Raw genomic sequence first — 24661 nt, 5'->3', positions numbered from 1 at the left:
AGATTGAACAAGAACTTGAGTTCAGAATTATTTTCATTGAGCAGTGCGATCGGAGCAGCTCCTTGTTCACTCGCTCATTGTGTGGGCTCGCTGCTCCGTTTTATCGCTCTCTATCACTCTCCAACGTACTCAGTGCTAAAGTGGTGGAGAGGCCAAACAGCGCAATGTCCCCTCGGAGAAGTGGTATTTCAGTTTCGCTCGCCATGACTGTCATCACCTATGTTTCCACAGCGCAACCAACGAACCCGCTCGGCTTGTTGTGAAAGGTCGCTTTCCTTGCATCGTACCTCTGTCATGGCATGCCAGGGAAGGCCAAGAAAGTGATTGCGACTCATTTCACGGCAGTTTGTGCCCGAATCAGCCCCTCAAAATTCCATCACGAAGTTTTTGTTAACGGAGGAAGTAGTAGTACCACAAAACCCACAGGCAAAGGCTATCAACAAGGCACCGACACGAGGAGAAACCACAACAGCCCAGCTGTCAATTACGGCAAGAAAAAAACTTCATCAACTCGACTGACTTGAATCTACACTTGACTGTCCCCGGGGAAAATTGCGGAAAAAAATCGCAAAAAACGCGGGGAAAAACGCGCCATAATATGGCATAATTTGCGGTGAATTTGCGGTAAATATGCGGTAAATATGCGGTGAATAATATTGATGTGCGGCAATTTTCAGTGAGTATGTAGTGAAATCAATCAGTTACAACTCTCTGGTGTAAGCACTCGTCATATTTGAGTAAAAAGCCGCCACGATGAGACGTTGCTGGCCGTACATGCAGTGCACTGTGTGTACGTGTAGTGTAACAAAAAAGTTCAAAAAACGCGGGAAAATTGCGGAAAACGCGGTCTTTTAAAAAATCGCAAAAAACGCGGAAAAAAACGCGGCCGCGGAATTGCAATTTTCCCCGGGGACAGACTTGACGAAAAATTATTTTACTCAAAATGTCCAGAAATAGCAATTCACTTCGTAGTCTACATCAAATTGTTGCATGTTTCACGACGAGGAATGTGCGAAATAATTGCCGAGGATGTTCTCCCTTATACGGTTTTCATATTCCATACTTGTACTTGTACTGTTGTAGTTGTACAAAAGTCATGTACCGGTATGTGTAATAATATAAAACACATACCGGTACATCATGGTACATGTATGTAATTGTTCCTTTTGAAGTATTACTATTACTTACAGTGCGTTTTTTTATAATAGACTCTGAGTCTGAAATCCTTGAGAACGTACTCAAGGCCACTTTTGAGAAAATGTCATGCGAGTTGCGTCACGAAAATCTGCGCGCGAAATTCGAAAACCAGGTGTGACTCGTGGCATTTCGCCATTTTGTTCAGAGAGGCTTCGAGCTCCTCGTGGCCGGAGGAATCATTTTGTTGCTGACTGCTCTGTGGCCCTATTTTGCTTTTTCTCAGGGGCGTACATAGGGCGGTTCCCGGGATGCCCGGGAACCAGTAAAATAATTTCGATGTGGGTAGATCTACGGAGAATGTTTTGATCAAGGCCCAGCGTGCATGCAGTGCATGCATGCCTAGGCGGCGTAGTCGCCTGCAGTCCGCCTGACCGTCCGAGGACGGTGACAAGGCAGGGTGTAAAAGTGCTGCTGAGGCATTTTTGTGACACAGCGTAGATCTACTGAACTTACTGGGTGCAACGAAGTCTCTACATACGAGTTACAGCGATTCCTCGATCTCAGAGTCATTTCCTTTGCAGTTTGTTTCGACAAAGTTGTTTACGTTTTTGACGATGCTTTCGCTTTGTGGAAAAGAAAAATGAAGAGTCGACATCCAGAGGGCCAGCGCTCTATTCAGAGCTATTGTGAGCAGGAGGCAAAGCGTGTAGCCAGTGACGAAGGTCAAGCGATAGATGAGATTGCGGACGCACCTGACTTCCAAGTGAAGTCTGCAACGAGCAGCACAGAGGACGGAATCGTCGGCGAAGCTGTAGAGCGACCGTTGTTGGAAGCTGCTGGATCATCCAAGACTTACTTCAGTGACATTGGAGTGTGTTGGATAGGATATTCTGAAAGTGTACCTCCACGGTGGAATCCCTGATTCCTCCGAAATTTGCCATACATGGAAAAGATTTCCGTCATTGAAAATCATTGTGCGCCACTAGCTGCACTGAAGGCGAAGGATTTCGTTTCCTGTGCGTGTCCAGACGGGTGGCAAACAGCGCCGCTTTCAACTATCCTGGTTGGAGGAGTTTCCCTGGGTAGTCTTTTGACCGGCGTGCCATGGTGGCTTCTGCTTGCCCTGTGTAATGTTTGCTCCAGGTGATTCGAAGTTTGGGCAGCTTTACCGCAGTCCTCCCGAGAATATAACCCGACTCAAGACTGAGCGTGTGGATGTGCTTCAGCGACTCGTTTCACGGCATAACATGAAATCGTCCTGCTGAACAAAACATCCATAAAAAATGCCTTGGCAAAGTTCAGTCTTTTTAAATCAAATATGCGTAGCAGTGACATTATCCAGCAGTTTATGCAGAAACTCCATCGGATACGTATAAGAGCACTAGCCGTGTGGAATTATGTTGGTTGATCAGTTGGCATGGGAACCACTTCTAGAGGCGAGCGGTGTACGCCCCTGTTTCTTGAGTGTCTTTTCGTTCGTGGCAACTTGTTCTCTCGACATGCCACATATAACAAAGCGCGAACGGGCCATGGTAGAATCTACATGGTGGTGTCTGTTTTACAATTTTTGCGAAGACGAGGAAAACAGTGGCTGGGCATCGAATTGGTCCCAAGTATTCCATTCGTCATGCTGCTGTTGCGTGTGGCGTCAGCATTTCCACCATGAACAGATGTACCAGGGATGCTGACGGCGAAAATCAGCGTGCTGCGTTGGCCTTGTCTGTCTCCAGTGATGAAGGTAACGAGAGTGACAATCCCCAATGTGAGACTCGTGCCATAAAACCACTCAACCCTGACGGATTTGCTTTGGACTGTATAAGAAGTAATTTACAGATTCTATGCTGCGAAGGAGCACCCAACACTGGACAAAGTTCCTGCTCGCTGCATAGAAAGCATCGACGATTTTCCAGACATGAGCAAAACTAGCTCTTGGAAAATGTTGCGTTCCATGGGATTCCAGTGTGGCGAGACCAGAGGTATCACACACATGATGATGGAACGGCACGGGATTGTGTCATGGCGGCATCGCTACCTGTGAGACATACCTGGATGACACGTGGGTCAATGCGCGTCACACAGTTACTAGGAGGTGGTCCGACAATGGTGACAGGAGTGTATAGGCAAGCAACCAAATGAAGCACCATCAGGTAAAGGCAAGCGCTTTATTGTTCTGCATACTGGTGGACGGGACGGATTCGTGAGAAACTGCGCCGATGTGTTCGTGACTGGAGGCCGACGCCAACGATGATATTCGTCGTCGGCTGTCCTAGCACATCTGTTCACTGTGTAATACTGTCGTCACAAGTGCAACACAAAACACGGAATTATTGGGGCCGTTTCGACGCTCGCTGGTCTTCTACTATTCGCAGATGTTGAACCAGACACAACTGTGACCTATTTGCATTGTGTGTGTGTGTGTTTGTAAAACCGCTCATGTATTGCTTCCTTTTAGTCTCTTTATGGGTGCTGTGTGAATTGCCCTTGTGATTTGTTGTGGTGTTTGAATTTTCACTGCATTCTTTCAGTGATCGAGGGAAGTTTCCTACATGCATGCTGGAATGTTTTGATTTATTGAGCTAATTGCAATACAGGATTTGAATTATTCAGTACAGTTTGCCACAGTAAGTCGTGAAAAACCACGACTCACTGGTTTCCTACAAAGGTTAGGACAACTGCAGACAGGAGTGCACAACTGCACAGTCTACTTCAGTACTTGTAGTCATGTACGTGTACATGCATGCGCTGTACCAAAAAGAAGAGAAAAAAGAATCAGGATGAACTGTACTGGATTCGAACTCTGGCGGACACCATGCACGTGATGAGCTTTCCTGGCTAAAACTTTCGTTTTAAAATCAAAATCCACTGAAAACCATTTAAAACCAGATTTTCAGCCCAAACCCGTCCGAATATCTAACTTTGACAATTATTATTATTCCGATTCCCAAACTTAATTTTCTTCGATCCAAGACCCACACAAACGCAGCTGTGAAGAAAAAATTTCAAATTTGGAATGAGAACAAACTAAAAAATCAAAATCGACAAATGTCTGTTTTAAAAAAACGCACTGTAGTTCTGTTTTGACTTTTCCGCGTTGCAGACAGTGTTGCTGTTGCCGTGTCAACGTAGCGTTGCTTGCTTCCGCCCCAGGCCCAGAATCTCCACCTGCGCCTACGGGATGAAAGCTCTTCCGTAAAAAGATATTCAAACAATACGACATGGAAAGAAGGAAGAACACCAAAGATGCTAGTACACTAAAGATACAAGGGATGAAACTCTGCGTCACTAGTTTTCCGGAGGAATTCCCTTCACTCTTCAGTCTTCACGGCTTCAGCGTTCTTCTGAAAAAAAAAAAGCCACGGCGCGATAACCGTACTTCCGCAACATTCGTAGATCTACGAAGCTCGAAGTCAGAGGTTTGCGTCACGTCAACCTTGTGCCTGTCGACCTCGTCCAGGCTGAGGCTCGCCTTGCTAGGAACTAGACTGTCTTCACAGCCATTTTAGCTCCCTCCTGGACTGTTTTCACAGCCATAGCTTCCTCCGTATAAGACTGTTTTCACAGCCATTTCAGCTCATTTTTTTCAGCGCTTGGAACTTTTTTAGTCAGAGGTTTGTCGCCACCATACCAGCCGTTTGCACGTGGATCCAGTACTCACTACGTCGTTACCTGCACCTAGCTGGGGCCATTCGCCAGAACGCGGGAAGCATGCACGCTCTGTTTGCCACCGTATTTGTATGAAAAGTTGAATCGACTCAAACACACACACAAGTGTTGCCTTTTCCAGCATAATGGCACTGGTATGGCAGTATGTACAGTCATGTGTCTTCCTTCGTACGTTTGGTACCGCGTGGACATTATTACATGTTCCCTGACCTGGTAATCCGGTCCCGAATTGGGTTTCCGAAGACAAGACCAGAGGCTTGTTCAATACTAGTATTCTGCTGATCACTTCCCAAGCACAATCAGATCTTGGTGTGAAAAACAGACGCAGTTCACCACAGTGCACTTCTGATCGGTGGTGAAAATAATCATCTACGCGCATGAATGCTGCGTAGACTAGTGATCATACTTCGTAGCTACTCGGTCATCCCCCACGGGAACCACAGCCTGCCATTGGCGGCGAGGAGCTTGTCACGGTGTTCAGTGGAGTTGCCAACTGCAAACTTTCTTGCGAGTCCAGTACTGTAAAGGTGGCATGACTAGCCAATCTGGGCTCGGCGAATGTACTGGCCTGTAGCAGACAACAGAAGTGCAGCAGCAGCAGCAGCAGCAGCAACGGAGTCGGAGAAGCAGTGCTGGACGATTTTTTTAGCAAGTCCGGACGGAACCTGCTCTGGCTACTGTCAAAACGACGGCCCGCTGACCATCAAGCCATTCGTGTGCTAGTAAGCATTCAGACAGTGTTTTGGAAGGATCGCGTTCTCTATGAGTCCATCAGTGGTTTCGGTGCCGAGCACTTAGTTGTCGGTGCGTGAGAGAAACCGCTTGGCATTCAGCTTCCTCGGACAGCAAAGCCTTGCGATGAATTGCTAGTAGACGAACATTGGGTCGAGTCATCGACGGACTGCTGCGATCCCGCTACTCGCTAGTGTTGGATACTACACGCTGTGATCCTCGCCACCTGGATGAGTTCTGCGCCCCTAAGCGATAGCTGCCAACCAAACGCGCTAGGTGTTGGTGTTCGCAGCAGAGCCGCGGGGCTGACCTGATCTTGCAGCCTAAACGAGGCTAGAGAGCGGCGCGGAGCTGGGCTGTGGCAGTTGCCTTCCTCTCTCTCTGTTCCGCTGCATCGCGGTGCACCTACGCCTAGGGTCGTCGTGTTGTGTGTAGAGTATGCTGGGAAAGTCCGCAGAGTCATCACCACCGACCATGGCACAATGTCTTCAGCCAAGAACAAAGATCCCCCAATACAGCGGCTGCAGCAGATACACAGCAAGAAGAGCTGCTACTAGTGCTAGGAGCGGCGGTTGCTCTGATTTCTGTTGTTCTTTGCTAGTCAGCAGCAGTAGAACTGCCAGTAGCCTTCCTAGTGTGCTGTACTGGTTCATTGTAGCACTGGTGTTTCTTGAAACAAAACACAGCCATCTTGTAGCGGCAGCAACAACCACAGTGTGCCGTCCAGTGCCTGCTAGTGCAGGCAGTGTGCCTCTGGACGTATGTGCGTGTGCACCAGCAACTACAACACTGCGTCCGTGCAGCAGCGATTGGCTAGCGTCGACGACGCTCGACAGCACGGAGCCGGTCATGGATCACCGGGGACAGGCCTGGACGCCGGGCGATCGGGAAGAGATCTCCGGCATACACTGTAATATTTCCACGTTTCACGTGCGACTGGGTCGCGTCGTACGGATCAAGCCGTGGACCGGCGGTACCGGCGGTCGTTTGGCTCTGGAGGTCACCGGCAATGTTGTTATCGAGGGTTCGTTGGATGGCAAGGCCAGCGGGTATCGCGGTGGCCCTGCCCGCATTGGCGACACCGACACGATTGGACACCAAGGTGAGAGCTATGCCAGCAGCAGTGGTAGCAGCAGCAGTGGTAGTAGCCCCTCCACTGCAGCAAGCACCAGGAACGGCGGCGGTGGCGGTGGTGGGAAGCTGCGTGTCCTCATTACCGGCTCGTTCTTCGTAACTGGCCGACCGGGTGCGGGAGCAGGCTACGGTCGTGTGGGTACGGACGGCACCTCCATGGTACCGACAGACTTCTCCGAGGCCGGTGAGTTCTTAGGTTCTGCTGTGTATGTTGCTGTGTTGCACGTTATGTCGTGTGTTCATCGTTTGATCTTAACATCAAATCGGACTTTGAGAGATCGGCCTGTTTGGGGGGCCTGTCCAGGAAGGTAGACACATCAGCATTTGTCCATCCCTACCACATGGCCACCCCTTCCAAAACCCATCAACTGACAGATATTCGGGCATTCACATGCAGGACGAGCGCAACATTGCAAGCACGCTCACAGTACACTCAGAACATTGCCTTCGTCTTCCCCAGCAACTCTAACACAATAGCTCAGAGTGTACCCTGAGTGCGCTAAGGATGCTCTGTTTGTCCTGCATGGGAATGCGCGCATATCTGTCAATTGTTGGGTTTGGAAGGGGTGGCCATGTGGAGCGGATGGACAAATGCCAATGCGTCTACCTTCCTGGAAAGGCCCCCAAATAGGCCGATCTCACTGATCATCAGTGCAGCAATTACGGGGGTATTGCGCGCCCTAAGGACGCATTGCTTTGAGCTCGAAATCCCCGCTCTACACTGCACATGTACATGGAGGAGGAGGGGTGCACACTATGTTCCGGCAAATATCCTACAATGTCATGTAGTTTGGCTAGTTTCGTTTGGAGCTTTTGTGCTGGCATGTTCATGTTTTAGCACTCTGCACTGTGCTGGGCTTGCCAAACACAGTCATTTATTTTAGGTGTCCAGTAGCAGCTGCATTTCCTCTGCCATTAACTTAATAGGCACCTTGGGACACCCATGGAGCAACTAGCAGCCTTTCCCAAGGTGCACTGAATGGCTGTATAGGTAGTCTGTGTAGTAATGATCTGATCTGTAATGGCAAGCATGCATGGCTTGCCTAGCATCACATTTTCCTGATGTTAATCTACATGTGAAAGTTGGGCAGTCTTCACCACCTGCAGTTCCTGGCCAGACAGTTATTCACTACTGCAAAGGTGGCACAGTTCACAGAGTGGTGCCATCAAGCAATCAATCTCCTAGATTGAAGGTGACTTGTTTCTTAGAGTTCTAGCAAGGGAATGTGTGACCACTCTGTCGTCAGTACCGCCCTCTAAGACGAATGATTAATTTGATTTAAAACTTCCTTTATAATCGCCAGACGCAGCAAATAGGATTTTTGATCTTTGACCACTTTGTGGTGTGTGTGTGGGGGGGGGGGGGGGGGGGTCCACTCACCTCCCACCACTTTAGGAGCTGCATCTGCGCCTTGATCCTAGAGGGTGGTGGCAATCCTGCGGATGCGGAAAACTCAATTTGACTTCTCTCCGTCTCTCTCTCTCTCTCTCTCTCTCTCTCTCTTTCTCTCTCTCTCTCTCTCTCTCTCTCTCTCTCTCTCTCTCTCTCTCTCTCTCTCTCTCTCTCTCTCTCTCTCTCTCTCTCTCTCTCTCTCTCTCTCTCTCTTTGCCTCCTTAAATGGTGTACATGTAATTATTGGCATATTGTTTTAAGCGGCCGGAAATTGTTCTGCTGGCACTTATGTCCTCTCCTTTTTTTGGTATGCACCATACTGTCTTATCGGAGGCAGTTCCAGCTCTTTTCAGTAGGCAAGCATTGGAACCAACACTGAATGAAACTTTGCAGGGTCTCTTTCGCTGCATTTGTGCAGTGGGATTGTTGTAAATCTTTATCACATGCTATTTTGAGCAATGTTGTTCTCTGCTTTGGCACTCTTATGTCTTGATTTTTGCATGCCCATCATGGCCCTGCCAGATTGCAATACTTCATCGAACGTCGTGTTGTTGATGGGAGCTGTTATCTGCGAATCAGCGGCTCCGTGTTGATAGAACTGTGTCCTTCGCCCTGCTGCGCTGCTGAGCTGCAGAATGCGTTACCGGTGTGGGCTTGCTGTTCCTCTGTCTGCTATCAGTGGTGTGGACAGGTCGAGTGACAGGTGACTGTCAACACTCCAACCTGGCATTCGCTAACGCGTTGCATGCCCGCGCCTGGCCTGACCTAAAATTCCTTCGTGATAGCACGCTACCTGTCAAGCCTGTTCGCACTTCAGCAGGACGACGTCGACGACGTCTGCTTTTGTTTAGTGCGGCCGGTGAATGGCATTTTGCCTGATCTTCCTGGTGGCATGTTTTGCACAACGCCACGTCGTAATTGCACGGAAAGTATGCGAGTGCTTGCGCTGGCAGCAGTGACGGTTCACTGAGTCGCGGACTTCTTCAGATTTCCGTTGCCATTGTGGTGGCCGGCGGGCGAGTATTAGTCCAGGGGGCAGGCCATTGGGGTTGTTTGATCGCACGACCCTCTCGCAGGGTGCAGTTACATCCCGTATTCCAGTGTACTGTTACTTGCTTGGCCATGGCTGAGTAATGGCACAATCATGCTCAGTATCCGGCTCATTGCGTCGGAGAACGTGCAGCACGGCAACTCGCATTTCCCTGCACAGAGTGGATCATTGTGGTCTGATTTTGGTGGGAATATTTTTTGTTTGACCCGTCAAGTTGCGGTTACCGTGAAAAGATTGATCACCACCTTTTTGTGGATCCGTTGGCTTGTGTTATCTTACCCGCGAGATAGCAGGGTCACGCTTTTGGTACGCATCAGCCAGGATACTAGTAGTATGGCATCCGTCTTGTTACACGTTTTGTCTTTATTCATGGATGGGTGTAGCGTGCTGTGGCCACGGCTCATTTTTAAGTTTTTAGAAACTATTTTCCTTCATCTCGTCAGCGTTCCTGTACGGGAACAAGAGTTTTGACTCCCCTTATTTCACAGTCAGTCACAACTAGCGCATCAAATCTCTTTACGGGTGTGAATGTGTCCACTGGTCTGTAGTTGTAATTCAGTGATACAGTCAGACCTCGCTTATCCGGTCCTCGTTTATCCGGATCCCTCGCCATCCGGAAGAAATTCGTTGGTTACCGATTTACAGCATTTGCCATGTACACATACAGTGTGCGTGTCAGATTATCCGGTTCCCTTGCCTATCCGGATATTTTTCTGGAAAACGGATGTGTGCGGTTATGCGAGGTCTGGCTGTACATGTACAATTGCCGACAATTTCAGTTTATAGCGCCAGTAGGGGAAGTGTTGTGCGAAGAAAAATCTCAGCCCAGAGCTTAGCGAATCTGCTAGTGGTGTGCTCTTTCGGTGCCCCCTGGGCCGGGTCTAATCCTAATTAAAGAGCTCTTTACGAGCAGCATAGACTCGATCCGCTTCTGCTGCCTGTCTGCCCGATCCAGTGCACGTTGCCAGTGTCGTGTACGACCAAAGTCTCCACCAGCCAAGGTAGGTGCGGCGGCGTATGCCAGAAGACTACCCGCTTTATGTGTTTCAAACGCAAAATTCGCCTGCATCTCGGTGACCAATGTATATGAGATGTGCGCGCTGGATTCTGTCAAACATAGGACGGGGTCATGTTTCAGGCGATCACCACAAATCCTGTTCACAGTAACGCCGTCTTAACGTTATCTGTATGGCTCCTTGTGCATTGTTGCTGCAGGCAATACGTATGGTGATTCATGCCTTTCCTCCCTGTATCCGGGCTCTGGCGGCGGTGCTGGTGCCAACTCTGCCCAGCCCACGCTAACACCCGAGGGCGGTCGCGGTGGAAATGGCGGCGGCGCCGTCTTCATCTTCTCCACGAGCGGCAACATCTCCGTTGCAGCGGGAGGTGAGTGAGTAGGAGCCGTGCTACATCTAGCCAGCCTGGGTACAGTAGTTTAGGAGAAAGCAAGGAGAGCCGAGTTTATTCTGTCCTCGCCGTATTGTGCCTTGTGTCTGCATGTTAGCGTTCTAATGAGGCCCTAGAGTAACCCCAGGCCAGTTCCAATTCAGACTATAAAGTGACTGTTATGTGTATGCAAGCCATCCTGGGCATTAGGCATGTAGTTGAATACTTTCGGCTCCATGGGATTGAAGTGGTTTTGTAGTGATTATGAGTTTGTCTTTCTTGCTTACTGGTGTGAGATACGAGTATTGACCGTGTTTGAACAGACTGGCGAACGGGAAGCAGTTTTTGATTGGTAGGTCTGGCCATACCCTAAGTTTTTCATACTCTGTGTATGATATGGAGAGTATACACATGACGTCCTCAGCAGTAAACACACGTTGGTGGTCAAAAGGTTGATCAGGCCACGGCCTGACCAACCACGACCAACCGGACCGGTTCCGCCGGGCCTGTTTTGACTGTGTGTTGACTTGGATGTTGACATGCTGTTTGCCTTCTCCAGGATCAATCCTGATGGATGGTGAGACGGGGGCCGGCGATGGTAGTGTTTGCGGATCCTGTCCGGCCAGCTGTGCCTTTCAGTCGGTCGGCGCTTGCCAGTCGAGCAACAACACCGTGTGTCATGACTTTTCCGGAGCGGGCGGCGGCGGCTCGGGAGGTTAGTGCTGCACGCCTAGCTCTAAGAACACTGTATGAGAGACAAGTGTATGCCTCTGTATGATCTACATACATGCATGCTATAGTACTCACACACGATACACGATCTACGGACACTTTCTCAGATATCATATGATAAGCTGGTATTCCTCGGATTACATCTCGTTGAAGCAGCGTCGGAGAAATCCGTCCTTTTTTCTATAGCATTCACTAACTTTGCTCTATAGCTCTTCACTTCTCCAACTCCAAAAAGGTTTACAGACAGACTACTGTATAAGTACAAAGTTTCGTTTGGAATTAACTTTCGCTATATTTGTTTAGAGGGCACGAAATAACGAAAGTTTGTACCGAACTAAAGTTTTTTTTCTGAATGTTCGGGCTGACAGACCTCGACCAAAAACGAAATTTAGTACGTAACGAACCTTCTAGTGGAGGGATATCTAAAGAAAGATTTCGTAAACGAAAATTTGTATTTATACAGTACAGGTACCGTTAAGTCTTGTATAAAAGCTGCACTTGAATAGAAGCCGCACTTGAATAGAAGCCACCCTCGAATAGAAGCCGCAATTTTGGGCCCATCAAATCACACATAAGCCTGGTTTTAGTGTTGACATGCATAGAAATACCTGTCTTGTATAGAAGCTTGTCTCATAGAAGCCTGCAAAATTTCACCAGGAAAGTCATAGAAGCCGCGGCGTTAATACAAGACTTTACGGTATTAGAACACTTACACTAGTATAAGTTGAACCGACTGTATAACCTACGTTGATAGTACTGGTACTGGGGTTCCGCTAGGCTAAATCCCATGCAGCATGCAGCGGCGAGTTGCCTAGCAGCAATTACCAAGCAGCAGTAGCTGCCATTTTACATGGACTGACCGATTGTAATTCTATTCACACAGTAATCAAACCGACAAGCATTTGCTTTGACATCATTCTTCCTAGTCTCATGTATTAATGCTAGGTGCTTTCCATGGTGTTTGCACCTGAATTTGTATCGTCCCAGGTTCTATCCACTTGAGTGCTGCAACAGTGGACATACAAGGCAGCGTGGCTGCAAGAGGGGGCCGGGGTGGCGTCGGAGCCTTTACCTTGTCTGGCTGTGGTGGTGACGGCGGTGATGGCCGTGTGCGGATAGGTGAGTGAACGGGCCTTGTGCTTGCAACACTGGTGATGATGTCATGCTTGTAGCACTGGCAAAGATGTCATGCTTGCAGAACTGGCAATGACCTCATGCTTGTAGCACTGGCAATGATGTCATGCTTGGAGCACTGGCAATGATGTCATGCTTGGAGCACTGGCAAATTGTGGCAATGACATCATGTTTGAAGCACTGGCAGTGACATCATGCTTGCAGCACTGGCAATGACGTCGTGCTTGCAGCACTGGTAATCACACGCATGGGTCGCAGGCATGCCGCTCTGTGGCATATGCTAAGCTGTTGTTGACGTCCATTTCATCTTGTGTACTCTCCTAGCTCATGGTCTAAAATCATACTTTTACAATTCCCATGTTTCACTTCAGCAGCACTACCACACACCAGCACTTGCTTTGGGAAACTGTCCTTCTTTAGACAAGCATCATGGGTTTCTTTTCTTTATCCAAACACTCTCGCGCATAATCTCCATGCTGCGAAAGGCCCTCCATACTCACCGAATGTTCCGGCGTTGTCCAACCACATGGTGGAACAATCAGGCGAACGGCAAAGGAATGGACTAGATGTGCCATGTAGTGCAGAAGAAAGTGACAAATGCCTCACTGTTCACGAGTCTTGATGGCCCTTGGCGGTCTGTCACACTGTATTTTTCACAGTGCCCATCATATCTTTATCTCCGCACCTACAAGTAGCCTCCTTGCTGCAATGACACGTTGCTGTGTGCACGTGCTTGTTCCTGCTCTGTACTTGCAGATGCCAATCGCATAATTGGCACTTCCAGCCCAGCTCGCGAGAATGGCGATGTATTCTCGTTTTGCCCGTGCAATGGTAAGTGCCTGATGTTGCTAGTAACACTGTGCTGTGCTCTACAGTCAACTTCGCTTATAACGACATTCGGCGGGGCATCAGAAAAGTGTCCTTATTCGCGAAGTGTCGTTATACCCGAAGTCTCATTATATGTATTACAGTTGGATGGGACTTTGCTCTGGGCATGGAAATTCTGTCGTTATTCGCGAATTGTCGTTATATCCGCAGTCGTTATTGGCGAAGTTGACTGTACTTCAAACCCGGAAATGCAAGACACCAGTGCTTTACATGGGGCAGATCCCCGGCAGTCAGTGCCTTGTGGGGTTCTTGAGATCTATCAAGTGGGGCGCTGAACCGTTCTGCACGACACATCCATTTCAAGGCATTTGGTGGACTTGTTGGAAGCCCCGTTGCCTTGGTGACAAGCCACAGCCAAGATTCACACACGACGATTTTCTTTGTTCTGTGCCATAGCTTCTGTCACTACGCCAAGCATCAGCACTACGCCCAGTCCGACCGCAACGCCCAATGCAGTTACAACAGCCAGGGTCAGCACCTCGCAAGCACCATCTGTATCCACTGTTGTTAGTGACACAGCCTCCAGATCTGTTTCTGCAGTGCCAACACCTGGTGAAAGTGAGAGTGTTACTACGGCTGGCGAACAGCCAGGCAGTCTGCCCCGGGGCGTATCTCTGCCTTCAGATCAAAGCCCTACTCCGACATCACTTAATCCCAGCCAGGTATGCACGTAGCTGTTCAAGCATGTACTCTCTCTCTCTCTCTCTCTCTCTCTCTCTCTCTCTCTCTCTCTCTTTCTGGCCATTTGTTCCTCCCAGGCGTCATGCCATCTTATAAAGATCCTTTCAGAACCAACGTCAACGCTGCTTTCTTCAGGTTTATTGGTCATGAGCACAAGTTAAGGTGTGCTGCAACGTGGTGTAGTACTTTTCACACATAAAGCGAAACTTCAGTACATCTATGAAACGTACCTCCCTGACATAATATATATAACAAAAAAAGTACTGTATAGCCATGGCTCACTGTACTGTATCCAACGTCGAATCACTGGAAAGGGATACTTTGTGTCTTCGAAAAAGTTTTTATATCCAATGCAACGAGAAAAGTAGTATGTTATTATATCCAAGGTACTTTATACTGAAATTCACCGTTCTATAGTCTTGTACATTACACTGGATTGTAGGGGTGTCAACGCGTAGTAGGGTACCCGTGCTACCCGTAATTTGATCGGGTAGTAGGGTAGCAATTTGCTCCTGAGAACCCGATCGGGTAGTAGGAGTACGGTGTTTTTGCAATGGTGCATGTAAACAGCACGGCTACGCGCTTACAGTACACTTTTTATGTAGCGAAAGTGCACACTCACAGTACATGCTGTGTCAAAAAAATACCCGATAGAGTACCCATGCTACCCGTATGGAGATACCCGAACCCGTTACCCGACCAAATCCCTACCCGTTGCAGCCATACATGCAGTGTGGCTCCTGGTTTGAAGCTCTTCCAAGTTCAACTTCCCATGAAACATTGTGCCTTGAACAGAGTTTGGCTCGGGGTTCAAGTGAAGCTTTTCCAAGTTCTAACTTCCCATGAAATATTGTGCCTTGAATAGAGTTTGGTTCGGGGTTTGAAGCTTTCCAAGTTCCAACTTACCATGAAACATTGTGCCTTGAACAGAGTTTGGTTCAGGGTTTTGAAGCAAGCTCTTTCAAGTTCCAACTTGCCATGAAATCACAACCCTACTGGCTGCATGCCTGCGTGTACCCAACTTACCCGTGATCCCCCATGCCGCGTCCGTTGCAAGCCTGGCTCTTTGTCTTGCCTACTCCCCCTCTACATGCAGGCTACCACTACGCACGCTGTAGATGTGGGTGGATTGAGCCAGGCAGCACTTTCCATGTGGCTGGTCGGTGTCATCATCGCGAGTGCTTTGCTCCTCATTATCAATTTGGTCATGATCGTCGCCTTCTGCAGAATCAGGAGGAGAAGGTAAGACATTTATTTTTCTGTGTAAACTGTCCTTATTTGAGTGTAGGCACTTTGCCTATATATGAGTCATGTCAAATGAAGCGGCGTGGGGCGTCCCTCAGAATTTTCTTCTTTTTACTTCTTTGGCCGGAAAGTACATTAAATTTTTTTGGTCTATAGACCTGTTGCACGTCTATCACATGACCATGCAGAGCCGCCATGTTGGTTCCAACGCCACGCAACACCTGCATCTATGGGTCACATGATGTCGGCCATGTTGGTTCCACTGTCCACATGCCATGATCAATTTCTACGCAAATTTAGTCACATGACCAAGATGTGGAACCAGTCTCTAGCAGGTCGAGCACGCATTTGTTTGTGATAAATTTCACGATGCAGGTATTGAGAATAGTGGTGACCAGGCTGGCTGGGTTACACCTACTAGATGTGCTAGAAGCTAGATGTGTTTGCCGCACGGCACTGGCTCAGTGATGGTATGTGGAGCAAATTGATTTTACCAGTCCACTTTATGTTTTTTTCTTCTTCCTGGAACCATCCTGTCGCTAATGGCCGGGTAATACTGCTAGTATTTATATAATCTACACTATGCATGCTGTGTTTTCTGACGCCTGTATTTCCGTTGCGTGTGGTCACAGGAAAAGCCCAGTGTCTATTCCGAATAACCAAACCCCTGCCTTCGACACCTACTCGCCACCACACCCTGGGCCCCTCTCCCGCTGTGACACGCAAGAGACAGTGACCAGCGCAACGCAGTGCATGATATGCCATCACATGGGACCGATGTGTGTATGGTAAGTAAACAGAACATGAACAGTGAGCCGCAATCCCGGTGCCAGGACTGTTCTAAATTAATAATTATTGAGATACATGAAGCTGTTATTGTGCCATCATGTCTTCACGTCATATGTGTGCGGTTTTTTGTGGGCTCAGCGCCGGATCAGATTGTATGCCCTACCCACTCTTGGTAGCACCATGTCACATTTTGTGTCAAAGTGAGGGACTGGGTCTGGTACAAGCCGCAGAGGTTTATTATGGATCGATATTTTATGTAAGAAAAGAAAGAAAAAAGATTAACTCCGGATGCTGTCAAACCACTTTTAGTAATCGGCGTTAAAATATGTGGTCTTACAGACTTACGGTATGTACAGTGCGTATCGGTTATAGTGTGGTCGTATACAAGAATATACTGCTTACAAGAATGAACACTCATTTTTTCATAATCATAACACATATTTTATGTGTATATTTATTCTTACAAGCAGTATTATCGCATAGTAGAATATATCGGCCCTAAGAATGGATTTTGTGTAGCAAAATATGCCAGATTAGCGCAAAGTGTATCGCCTGTAGTAATAACATCTGTGCTCTGTGCATACTCAATACAACAATTCAACACAAAAAGAGAGTTATGTCCAAGGGAGCATTGGAGAATCACTTTTTCTGTCCAGTCGGACTCTTTCTTTCGACTTCTCTCGTATCCGCTGCTCCGCAGTCGCCTAGCACGACCGCGAGTCTGATTGATCCGTGTGTACGTGTCCACATGCCAAACGTACTTTTAATTAACGTGCGGGCATATGATATGTCACACGTGATTTATCGTGTGTAAGAAATATCGGCAATAAGAATCAAATGTCGTTTTTCAAACACCCACGCTATAACCGATGCGGCTACTACCACTGTTTTTCAGCCAGGCAGGGGAATGCAGAGACAACCTAGTAAGCCAGCTGTTATCGCCGTGGATCCACTGTTCGCCTACACGCGGCAGCGAATTGTTTCCACACAACGACTCAATGAATGCCGCTTTCGCTGCCAGGCTGGTCAACTGGAGCGAGCACGCCGACGGAGATCATGAGAGCATCCGGCCATGGTGTATTGCGTGGATACTGGCACCAATCCAGTCACAACTGCCACATACCTGGAGAGTGATGGTGAGCAACTTACAACCATACTTGTGCAATTGTATGCCATGCATTCTGATGATGGTTATACTCGGGTGGCACCATACACTGTAAGTGTGGAATTCAATAATGTTCTGTATCCGATAACAATGGAAGTTTACGCAGGGAGTGGTGTTCTTTGCAAACCAAGCTTAATTTCCACAAATTGGGTGTCCCTGCTGCGTTCCTTCCTGCCCTTGGGACTGATCCGTTTAAAGGGTTTCTCGGTCGCCGAGTTACCTTGACTGGGTGATGGAGAGTTCACGGTCACAATGCCGATTGTGGTGCTCCATGGAGTGAATGCAAATCATAATGGTCATTCAATGCTCGGTAGAGACCTAATGCCCGTGTATACACTGAAATGGAAAGAACTCTTTACTGCCAAAATGGAAATGGATGAAGCAATTGAATTGGAAAAGTTACCGGAAGAGATCACTGCTGAATTCCTCAAACGTTTCCACGCTACCCACAATCCTGGCTCCCTCTTTAGTCAATTTCAATGGACCCTGAGCTGCAGACCCTGATAGAGGGCTTGCGCCAGAAGCACGAGATACTGCCGTGCACTGGTGATATCGGCAGTACCATCATCTGGCTGCAGAAGTTGTTACCAACTGAACTTGTTTGGGTTTGTCTGCTATCGGTCATGTCACTAGAGCACTGAAGGGCACACAGTAAATTTGCACCAGACGTTTCATCCTGAACCGGATGTCAGAGGAAGATCTCTCATAATAGGTCAGACTGCACCGCATCTGTGCACATGCAAACCGGGCCATCCGTGCAATGCACCGTGGATTGTTCCTGCTAGACCCTGAGTGCGCCTGAACTGAACTGCCACAAACACAGCTGCTGCAGTCATGGAGTTGGGCAAGGATATCCACTTTGCTATTGTGCTGTCCTGGTGTTGGAAGGTCACTAGTTTGGAGCTCCCCCTTACCCTTACATCTTCACAACACTCTCCAAACGGTCTCTGAGCTACACCAATCACTAAAAGAAAAATCATTCGAATATTCCACCACGGCCCATCTTCATTTGTTTGGAGAGTGTTGTGAAGACGTGTGGGTCTAGTGGATGGCTACAGTGAAGTATTCGCACTTTGAAAAGTGGAGCTCCCCTTGCCAAAACAATTAACCTTTTTTGAGAATTAAGCAAACGAGTTGTCATGCTAGAATATTACCACTACTTGAATACGGTACAGGGACATAGACACAACACCTACAGCTGTCAACATCTTGAAATAGAAAGGAAAGAATCGGGATAGGGTGTATGTAAGGGAATGCAAGGAAACCGTCTCTCCTTTCTCAGGCTTTCTGCCTGCGTTCCACGGCACCTGATGAGCAGGCATAACATTATTCTTTACATGAAAAGGCTTTCTGAAATGTTGCTTGTGAGGAGATTGCTGGTTCATGGGTCTGAAGTTTGTACTGTGTTTTAACTCTGTGTTTTCTTGTCTTTCGACCTCTAGTTTTCCTGCATTCCTTGGGTCCGTGTATGCACTGTTCACACCCCAATAACACGTGTCTCTCTGCTGCTCATTTCTTTCTCTACTTCCACAGCCCGCACCCGAAATTCGGCTCGCCCCTTTATATGATATGCTGAAAGAAGTAAGTTAGTTATGGGAAGACAAGGAGGCTGTTGCTGCCGGAATCATACAAGGGACTGACGGCTGCTGTTACCGGAACATTGAGACAACAAAGTGGTGCTGGTATTTATTATTATTATTATTATTATTAGAAAGGAAAAGGACATATGGAAACGAGTTAAGAGTAACTCTCCACCACTGTAACTAGATACTATATTATACCCGAGTTTCAAATTATTATTATTATTATTATTATTTATTCTTGTTTTGCTAGGGAATTCCCAACAGGCGGCGACGCCTTTTTACAGGGAACCCTATGAGCTTGCAATACACATCACCAACTTCTACAGTACATGCCACTGATAATGATAATATTAGAATTGATTTTGGTCTAACAATTTTTTTACATTCTACTAATGAACAGGTACTACATTGTAGTACGAGGTGATTTTATTTTTTATTTTTAGCCGAGTACAGACTCTTTTACGGGCAAAAGTAACACAATGATGAGAAACCAGGTATGATAGGAAGATAATAATTATTAATATTCACAGGTGCGGAAAATATGATTTGGCTTTTTTTTTACATTTGGCATTTTTGAACAAATATGTAAAATTTGCTTTCCTTCTGGCTGTTTCTCTGCGCCGGATGGCTGTATCGAAATATGGGTGGTGGCAAATGAGAGCCAGTTTATCGTAGATCAATATTGACCAGAAAATTTGGTGCATATAATTTAATTCTCCCTGCTACGTCGGTATAACTAGTGGTGGGTGCTTTGCCATTCAGGCAAAGTACCCACCACAAAGATGACTGCGATTGGCCCATATGTTGTAGTCTTTTGGACGCTTGAGTCGACTGGTTTTGGTCCAAGAAAGCTGCGATGCAGCGTTCCTCCGTTATTCCCAAACGAACATGGTTGAGCAAGCGGTCACGTGCTCCTGCGTCCCCAAGTCACCTGGTCACCGTGCCAGCAGGCGACAACTTTCACACCAAGGTTCAACTCGAGTTCAACTCGAGTGACAGGACTGCACCCAAAAAAGGTCAAACAGGCTAGTGATTGTACCCTGCATGCATGTTTACCAGGTGACTGGTGTACGCAGGAGCACGTGACCGCTTGTTAAACCATGTTCGATTGGGAATAAAGGAGGAACGCTGCATCGCAGCCTTTTCGGACCAAAACCAGTCGACTCAGCGTCCAAAAGACTACAACATATGGGCCAATCGCGGTCATCCGTGCTTTATAAGAATGAAATGGCGCTTTTAGTGACATTTTGCATACAAATCCCCATCTAGTAGGACGCAGTCACCCAGTTTCGGTGGACGAGCGCGAGTTCGATTGGGATTCAAGTAGGAAGGGAGCGTCTCAGCTTCCTCGGACCACGACCATTCGACTCAGCACCCCGACGACTACAACTGGTGAACATTTGATTTTAGGCTTAACTTCCCCTTTAATGTTCGCTCGCCCATGGCCCAGTATTCACTCACTAAGTAGCGTACAGGCAATGTTATCTGCACCGTTCGTCCTATTTATTTTATAGCAACTTTCATCTATTCCCTGTTGCACTTCTATGTCACACTTTGATTTGTGTCCTTTATACTAGTAGCCATTTGCTGGAGTTTAAAATGAATGGCATTCCATTCGTGCATTTACCCAATGCACAAATGTGCAACATGTACATGTATGTGATTCAGTGTTTTTCAGCAACCCGCCATCAGTCCATATTACAAAACTCTATGATCTCGCTCAATGCAGAATGCTGGCGGCGATATTTCCAGAGAAGTGGCAAAAATCTTTGCATTCGGAAATTGTTAGCATCGATAACGTTAGCTGGGGTGCGTGACACAGCTGCTGTGCTGTTGGCCAGCTAGCTGCAAGTGCCAGCCGGTCGTTGAACTACTTGAAAAATGTGTCATTGCGTTTGGGATACAGTCAGCCTCATGGGTAACGACCTCAGGTGTACAGTCAACTTCGCTTATAACGCCACTCCGCGGCGCATCAAAAAAGTGTCTAATATTAGCGAAGTGTTGTATACCAGAAGTCTCATTACACAGTCAAACCTCTTTAGGACGAACACCAAGGGACCGGTGGTATTTGTTTGCAATAACGCCGGGAGTTCTTCTTATCGGTATTTTGTACCCAGTGAATACACAGTAATCTATTTAATAAAGTTACAAATACTAGTTCTTCTAAAGCGAAAGTTTGTTGTATCAGTGTTCTTCTTATCGGTATTTAAGTTTGTTGTATCAGTGTTCTTCTTATCGGTATTTAAGTTTGTCGTATCAGTGTTCTTCTTAACCAGCTTTCACTGTATTATGTGCTACAGTTGGACTTTTGCTCTGGGCATGGACTTTTTGGCGTTATTCACGAATTATCGTTATATCCGCAGTCGTTTCGTTATATCCGCAGTCGTTTCGCGGATAACTATAATAATCTTCAGACCCGGTGACCATTGACAATGACTGTATACTTCCAACCTGACAAATAAAGATGGCTCGCGTGACGCTTCTCTCTTGCACAATCCAGGGGCGTAGTTTGCAAGATTGACTGTATTCGTATAACTATTTTCAACGAAGCCAAGCTCATCAGATGAAGGAGCACTTCACAACTGGACTGAGTACCATAGCCACGACTCACGGACATGGCTGTGTGACGTCATACAGTGATTACGGGTGACTCGGTCTTCAAGTGCTGCGGCAGGCCTGATATCGAACAATCATCTCGCTTTGTCACTCAGCTGCTCTCGAATAAGTTGCTTTTTGTCTTTCCATTACTCACATTGCATGCAAGCAAAGAGAGAGAGACAGAGAGAGACAGAGAGAGAGACAGACAGACAGACAGACAGACAGAGAGACAGACAGACAGACAGACAGAGAGAGAGAGACAGAGAGAGAGAGACAGAGAGAGAGACAGAGACAGAGACAGAGACAGAGACAGAGACAGAGACAGAGACAGAGAGAGAGAGAGAGAGAGAGAGAGAGAGAGAGAGAGAGAGAGAGAGAGAGAGAGAGAGAGAGAGAGAGAGAGAGAGAGAGAGAACGGGACAACAATAACCATGGCCAAACTGCAAGAAACGGCAAAAACTGCTCACCGACACAACTTTTGAATACAAAATCGAACAAAAAGAAACCAGTAAATCCCCCTTTCCTCTTATGTGTGTACCCTTGGGAATTGGGAGCCTTTAATACTACAAACTGCTCCTGGTTTACAGGAGAAAACAATCATGTGACCATGACCACAGGTGCCTGTGGTACTTTTGCCGGTGTGCCGCGTCAATTGTTTTAAATCGCCATAGAAACTCTCCCGAACTGATGTTTGAACAGTTTAAAAAAAGTAAATCGTCGTCTACGTTCCCTACGGAAGTCACGACGGCTGCTAACACCCGTAACATCCAGAGAACTGATGTTCACGGGTAGTGTTAGTATGTCCTTAGCAGTTACTGGCGTACTATCATTGTCTTGGATCTTACTGATGTAACCCTGTCTTTATGTGACTGCAGTCCGAAGCCGAACGGACATACCAATCCAGCGTACGGAGATGCCCAGATTCCGTTCAGCATCCCGGCATCTCCCACCCAGTTGCAGTCACCATCATCAGTAACCACACGTCACAGTTCAGTCAACAGCCAGGAGCCCTTGATACAGCCAACCGGAGCGCAGAACGGTGGTTCGCGTCACTACTCATCCAGTAATGTGATGCCCAAGCAGAGCGAAGCTCACAACTATGACCTGGTCGAAGGCGGACCCGGAACCGTGGCTACTGACAACTCGTTTCGCAATCCTAACTACGGCATGCGCATACCAGTCCAGTCTGCCTCGCAGGCTACAACGCCGCAGGGGCCGAAGAGCCCGGCCATGCCAAACTACGCCAATGTACCTGTTGACTCGCCGAACGAGTATGCCAATCATACTCCGGGGCATGCTGGCATCACAGCCCACGGTGGTGGTGGTGCTATCGTCGCCGGCCGGCAGAGATCAAGATCTGTGACCTCTCCCGGGTCGTCGCAAGACATTCGTATGGATGCCAGTGGTTACCTTCTTGCAGAGGGTGGTGGCGGCGGCGGTGTTGGCGTTGGTCCGCTGCATCCAAGGACCGCCAGCAATGCCAGTGCGTTTGCCATTCACAGGAGAGACGGTTCATCGCATAACTCGGTAACGTCACCAATGTCCGAATGTTCGCGTACGACTCAGATCACATCCGACGGCGAAGCGCCATCCGTTTTCCGCTTTCAAGATCACCCGAGCGCAGCAATGCATACTCCACAGGGTCAAGGAGTTAAGCCGCGCACATCATCTGCGCATTCATCACCGCTTGCCTCCCCTACCTCACCGCCAGGCCAGATGGCAGGCCGGGCCGATTCCGACGTGGTACGCAAGGACAGTGGGATTGAAGCGGACGCATCATGTTATTCGGTTGTGCCTGTTCCTGGCTTACCCGACGTCTTATCTGGCATGCCGCCTTCGGTCACGCAGCGTCTCGATTTCTGCCATCCGTCCGAGATTCGTCGACCGCCGAGCGCCGAACCGGCCAAGAACATGTCACCCATACCCGAGCAAATCTCACCCACTGGAGATGTACTGGTAGCCACACACGGCGGCGGTGCGAGTAGCGGTGGAAGACGGCATGGTGTGAACAGCCCGCCACCAACTGACTCGCTCCCACACCAGTATGCGCACATCAGCGAAATCCTGCCGCCGCTTCAACACAACGCAGACAACCAACAAGAGGAAGATGCAAATGCTTTCAGCGTGAGCAGCGTGTAACGTGATGGCTGAAGTGATCTTCAAAAGTGCAACATGTTCCTCCAAGATCAGTACCGGTATACATATTCAGAAAAAAACTCCAGATACTTCTAGTTTGTCTAAACTTGAAACTGTCCACCTCCCTCTTGTCTAAACTTGAGTAGAATATGAAAATGGAAAACTTGCTATATTTATTTCCTCTGCTGAGAAGTCACGGTGGACAACGGCCAAGGTGGAAGCTATCCATTTCTATCTCTTTTTCGGACTTGATTAGCACTGGTGTTAGCTTGATGGCGGTGCGTCACAAAGCTCAGTGTGCACCGTAGAGAGTGCAGCCCGTCAGTTTGTATATCCGTAGTCGTCATACTCACTGCATGGTTGGATTGTGTTGTTGCCGTAACAACACACAATGAGTGACACGATGAGACCGTACAGCTGTTTGAGTTTTCACTGACATCATCACTATGATACAAATGTATTGTAATTATACTGCTATATTAGAGTCCATCCCACATTGACTACCGGGTCATCCGGGTTTTTACTGTTCTTTTCTCTTGCAAACGTTTTTTGTGAGACATCAGAGCCTGGATATTCCGAGTCTGGATCAGGGAGTGGTTTGGGTAAAAAACACTCCCTGGCCCTAGTCTAGATATTCTGAGACTGAGTGAAGGCTAAATAACTCTCTGCAGTGATGCCACCATGTGGCCACTGTACATTTGCCCTGATCACGTAGTGACCCCGCAGTTCAGAGAGGTTCTAGATCAAGTCCCTGGTAGGTAGGGCAGCCTGCCGCATGCACATTGAGAATACGTTACATTTTCTGGCCACGGACCGTAGTAGGTCTGCTGTTGTGTTGATGAGAAAAAGATGGTGTCCCGAGCAGAATTATCCAGCAATTCTATCCCATTGTAATTTGTATGTTTATGTCGATGCTGACGAAGCTTTTCGAGCCGAATATGCAGTATTTCGGCAAGCTTTACATGTATGTGCAAACCCTCTATTGATGTGTTGGCCCACTAGCTGTGCTGCTTTCCCACACACACACACGTACATGACTGTACATGATAGAATCATGTACGTTATGTACAATCATGTACGTTATGTACAGTGGGTAAGAAACTACTTGGGTGTTACCATGGTAACGGTATACACGGGGGAGGTATCCCGACACCGTGCAGAACACAGTGGGAGTTACCATGGTGATACTATACAATCGGGAGAGGGGGGTGTTA

At 47.8% G+C, this 24661-nt stretch overlaps 1 protein-coding gene across 1 annotated transcript; it reads left to right on the top strand.

Annotated features, from left to right (window-relative positions):
- The first annotated feature begins 5321 nt into the window (after positions 1–5321).
- On the top strand, positions 5322–24427 carry LOC135809963 (uncharacterized). The gene is made up of 9 exons (XM_065323414.1): positions 5322–6850; positions 10326–10496; positions 11056–11211; positions 12216–12347; positions 13119–13193; positions 13647–13912; positions 15028–15173; positions 15809–15964; positions 22187–24427. The coding sequence occupies exons 1-9, from the start codon at positions 5971–5973 to the stop codon at positions 23448–23450; spliced, it is 3246 nt and encodes a 1081-aa protein (XP_065179486.1). The 5' UTR covers positions 5322–5970; the 3' UTR covers positions 23451–24427.
- Positions 24428–24661: the final 234 nt, after the last annotated feature.

This window comes from Sycon ciliatum, chromosome 2, assembly GCF_964019385.1.
Source record: "Sycon ciliatum chromosome 2, ocSycCili1.1, whole genome shotgun sequence".
NCBI classification, from domain to species: Eukaryota; Metazoa; Porifera; class Calcarea; order Leucosolenida; family Sycettidae; genus Sycon; species Sycon ciliatum.
This window is presented reverse-complemented; position numbering and strand designations above follow the sequence as displayed.

Coding starts and splice junctions, on each gene's coding strand:
- LOC135809963 (XM_065323414.1), top strand. CDS start 5,971: ATGCTGGGAAAGTCCGCAGAGTCATCACCACCGACCATGGCACAATGT. Junction 13,194..13,646: donor CTCGTTTTGCCCGTGCAATG/GTAAGTGCCTGA, acceptor TCTGTGCCATAG/CTTCTGTCACTACGCCAAGC. Junction 15,965..22,186: donor ATGGGACCGATGTGTGTATG/GTAAGTAAACAG, acceptor ATGTGACTGCAG/TCCGAAGCCGAACGGACATA.